The 4,813-nt window shown below is 34.1% G+C and overlaps 1 protein-coding gene across 1 annotated transcript in view; it reads right to left on the bottom strand.

Annotated features, from left to right (window-relative positions):
• LOC106876992 (uncharacterized) overlaps positions 1–4,813 on the bottom strand; it is a 46,125-nt gene that overhangs the window by 702 nt on the left and 40,610 nt on the right. The window contains exons 17-19 of the mRNA XM_014925769.2: positions 4,054–4,197; positions 3,189–3,323; positions 2,075–2,203 (exon numbers count right to left, since the gene is read on the bottom strand). Of these exons, the coding sequence (XP_014781255.1) occupies positions 2,075–2,203; positions 3,189–3,323; positions 4,054–4,197 (408 nt within the window). The remainder of the gene's footprint in view (positions 1–2,074; positions 2,204–3,188; positions 3,324–4,053; positions 4,198–4,813) is intronic.

Raw genomic sequence — 4,813 nt, 5'->3', positions numbered from 1 at the left:
AGCTGAGATGTTACATGGTCAGTGACCGTTAGAAGGTTTGTTTACATAGAGATGTAAAGGGGTCAACGATATTATTCCATGGGCTTTAGGAATAAGAACGCTAGTTTACATAGAGATATAAAGGGAGGGTGTTTTTGACGTGATGCTAAAGGTTAAACTCAGAGAGTTATTTAAATATGGGGAGATAAATATGTTGTGGTTCTGTTAAATTAGAGAGAGCTAATTGCTGAGTCAGAAAAGAGGGAGGAAGGGAGGGAACTAAGGTAGTACATCATATGAGGGAACCTAATGACATATTTATATGTAGCGAAAAAGTAAATAAAATTGAAAGTAAATGAAACATCGTAGTCTAATGAAGGTTTGCATATGTGTGTGTGTGCGCGTATATACATGTGTACGGCTGTGATATCTTGTTTTTTAGTGTAATTTTGCTACCTCTGGTAACTATTAACGTATTTAAAATATCGAAAGTTTTAATAACTGAAATAATATTAATATATATATAAACTTATATATATATATATATATATATGTATGTATATGATGTATATTAAGTTAATATTTGTTTTTTTTATGTTCAGTTATATTAAAAACAATTTTACATTACTCTATACTTTTGTAGAGTACAACTTTACAAATTTATTATTCTTACACTGTCATTGACAGTGACTTTGATGACGGTTTCATTGGTCAAAATTTCAAAGTCACTGTCAATAAAATTCTTTTGGCGAGAGTCATTCTCTTTTAGTACCTTATTAAGTTAACACACTCACCAGTCTGATTTCGTGTTTAAGAATAAATACAAAAATATATATGAATATATAAATACACATATATATTTATATGAATATATATATATATATATATATATATATATGAATATAAGCATGGCTCTGTGGTTAAGACATTCATGTGGAAGCCTGTTTATGTATATATATGTATATGTACATATATGTATGTATGTATATATATATGCATATATATATATATATGCATGTGTGTGTGTGCATGCATGGGCATGAATGTTGACATTCCATGGCTACCACAAACATACACCATAACACTGACACCATAGAGACACCATATTGTAGTCAATCACCCTCATACTATCTATTTTTTTACAGTGGAAGGGAAAACAATTCTAACCCCTTTAGAATTTGAATATAAAAGGATATAATGCTCAATGATTACTTGCATAGTGAACATTGATATCTTGGATTTGACAAGTCTCTTTGGTTTATAGTGGCTGTTGCAGCTATGACAGATTAATGCAAACTAATGTAGTTGTTAGGCTGAGCTACTTTGTGAGGTTCAAGGATAGCTCACAAACCAATCCTTGAAATTTAAGCATCAAAATTTCTCAATGAAGATCTCACATGTTCCACACACACACACAGACACTTCATCAGGTGTGGCTGTGTAATTAAGATGTTTGCTTACCAAATTATATGGTCTTGAGTTCAGTTCTACTGCATAACACCTAGGGCAAATGTCTTCTACTATAGCCTTTGGCCAACCAAAGCTTTGAGAGGAATTTGACAGATAGATACCTTGTGTGTGTGTGTGTGTGTCTGTGTGTCTGTCTGTCTGTGCCTTTGTATTTGTCTCTCACCATTGCTTGAAAATTGGTGTTGGTTTGTTTATGTTCCAGTAACTTAGCGGTTTAATAAAAGTGATCAATAAAATAAGTCTTGAAGTCACTTTGTTTGACTAAATCTTTCAAGGTGGTGCCCCAGCTTGACCACAGTCCAATGACTGAAACAAGTAAAAGAAGATAAAAGATCAATGAAGGAACCTCAATGTAGCCCTCCGTAAAAATTGCAGGCAAATTTCCCTGAAGTTAACACCCTACCATCTTCAGAAATATCACACATTAAATAGTGTAATCCTATATACATTACACCTGAAACAAAATGTGGGTGATGGTCACATTTGGAATGACTTTTGATAATAGGTCTGCTCAATCAGAGCTCAATTGGTGCCAAATAACAAAACCATAAATAACTAATATATATAACAAATAAGTAAATAATAAAGTTTCTATGAATATGAATATATTAGATAATATACCTACCGGTTCTGGTTCTGCAAAGTGAACGTTGATATCTTGGGGTTGATACACCTCTTTGACTGTTCTGGATGTCGAAACAGCATTGGTACCAATGTACTTGTTATCATTAGTCACGAAGTATTTAGTGCTACCCTAAAATAAGATATATATGTATTTCACGTACAGCCACACATATATACATACACATACACATGTGTGTGTGTAGAAATTGGGAGAGAGAGATTATTGTGAGGTGATATTAATCCCCACTCAAATGTGGATGTTCTATTGGAATAAACTATACTGTGGTAGATACCATGAGAGTCACTCTCATATTGGCTTTTGGTGCAAAGTGTACTCTTGTTTATATCGCTAGCAGGAAGATAAATCCCTGCCATCTCCAGTGCCAAAATCACCAGATCATATGATTTTGACCTTCTTTGGTTTTGTCAATGATGGACACTCAACTGCCAGCGATATATAGATTAACAGTGCTTCTGTCACTGATATACATTTTTTAACAAGCTCATTGGCTAACTGTGACACCAGCATCTATCCTAGAACTGTTATTCTATATATCACTGGTAGGAAGATGAGTCACTGCTATCTCTAGCAGCCGAGCGTTTATCCCATCATTGACAAGATCAAGGAAGGTCAAAATTACATGATCTGGTGGTCTTGGTGCTGGAAATGGTGAGGAATTATTTCCCCTGTTAGTGATATAAACAAGTATACATTTTGCACCAAAAGCCCGTATGAGAGTTTCTCTCATGGTATCTACCACAGCATAGTTTGTTCTTATAGAACATCCGCGTTTAAATAGGGATAAATATTACCTCTTGGTATTAACACTGCCTCTGTTGTGAGTATATATTTTTTAGAGCTTACTGTATCCAGTGCTCATGTGCACTACAGCCCATCAGAAAAGTGTGAAAAGAAAGGGGGAAACAGGAAGCAACAGTAAGACAAGTGTGTTTGAGATCAGAGTTGAGCAGGGATTAAACAACACCAATAACAACACACACACACACACACACACACATATATATATATATATATATATATATATATATCAATAACTTAATAATAAACTCACTATAAGCACAGTTAGATCAACTGTGTCAGAATATAAACTTACTTCTGCTTGTTCAGCAAGGTCTATGTTGACCTCTTGGAGTTGAGTAGATGTAGTGGGTGTTGGAAGAGACTCCATATTTTTGCATGTGTCACATTTTTCCTTCGTATCCTCAAGCACTACATATTCAGCAGTATCCTAAAATAACACATATTACATACAAGTTTTAGACAAATTTACAAGTGTACATTTATTAAACATACATTCAGCTTTGAGGTAAAAATAGCTCCTATATTTAAACCATAACAATATCTCTCTCTCTTTCTCTCATCAGAATAAATAATGAATTTTTTCCCCAGGTTATTACTGGTTTGCACAATCATAAACAATAAAAATTTTTAATTGAAGCGCATTATCCTTTGCACATATTAAACATGGTTGTGTGATTAAGAAGCTCACTTTGCAACCATGTGATTTTGGGTTCAGTCGCACTGTGTGGCACCTCCTGGGTAAATGTCTCTTCTTTTGTACCAAGCCAACCAATGCCTTATGAATGAATTTGGTAGATAGAAACTGAGGAACTCCATCATGTGTTTGTGTGTTTATTCCCAACCCCAACCACCCACCACCATCACTAGACAGCTGGTGTTGAGTTGCTTATGTGTTTTCAACTTAGCAGTTCAGCAAAAGGGACAGATAAATTAAGTATCATATTTAATATTTACAAAAGATTGTACTAGGGTTCAATTTCTTTGACTAAACCCTTCAATACCCTGGCAAGACCACAGTCCAATTACTAAAATATGTAAAATACATTAAAATTTAAAAAGCATCTGCTTTTCCAACCAGAGCCTTATATCTTTCAATTCTTAATAATGATGTCACTCCAGACAAACTAAGACAAAAATATATAAGATTATAAACTTACTTGTTCTTGTTTAGCAAGGTCTATGTTGATCTCACGGGGTTCACGGGTCTCTTTAGATAGAGCAAATGTTGAAAAAGGTACAAGGGCTCTGCATGCATTACATGTTTCTACATTACTACCAGCTACCACATATTTGATACTTTTCTAAAATGAAACAAGCACATACATAAATATATATATTTTGTAGAATAACCGAGATCATATAACTCCATAGTATACAAGAGACAGTAACTTTTGTGATTATGTAGAAACACATGGCCAGAAGTACAGTGATAGAACACAGATTATGTGGTGGCCTTTTGAAAAACATTCTGCAACTAGAGTGTGTAATGAATCATCAGTAGTTCATATATCTGAAAAAGAAGCACACTCTAAAAGATTAGAGCAGTAAAATGTTTTTAGGAAGTTAATTGTTAAAGCTGTAAAGGCAACTCATCAGACTCAAATGGTCAAAGACACATAACCTCTCTACAACTGGAAGGAGAAAGACGTCATAGTCAGTTAGGTTTATAAACAAAAGATATATATCTAGAATGGCCATGCAGGATGTGTTACAGGATGGACAGGGTTATCTCTCTTACATCGGTTCCAACCATAGTGATATTCAAAGATGCTGTCACATTTCTATTCAACAAATAGTGAAGCCCAAGCTTGTAGCAGAAAACATCATGAGGGCACTGACTAACTACTTCTTTCCTGGAGTTTAAAATGTTTCCCGGATCAAGATATATATATATATATATATATATATATATATATA

This window comes from Octopus bimaculoides, chromosome 11, assembly GCF_001194135.2.
Source record: "Octopus bimaculoides isolate UCB-OBI-ISO-001 chromosome 11, ASM119413v2, whole genome shotgun sequence".
In the NCBI taxonomy this organism is placed as follows: domain Eukaryota; kingdom Metazoa; phylum Mollusca; class Cephalopoda; order Octopoda; family Octopodidae; genus Octopus; species Octopus bimaculoides.
This window is presented reverse-complemented; position numbering and strand designations above follow the sequence as displayed.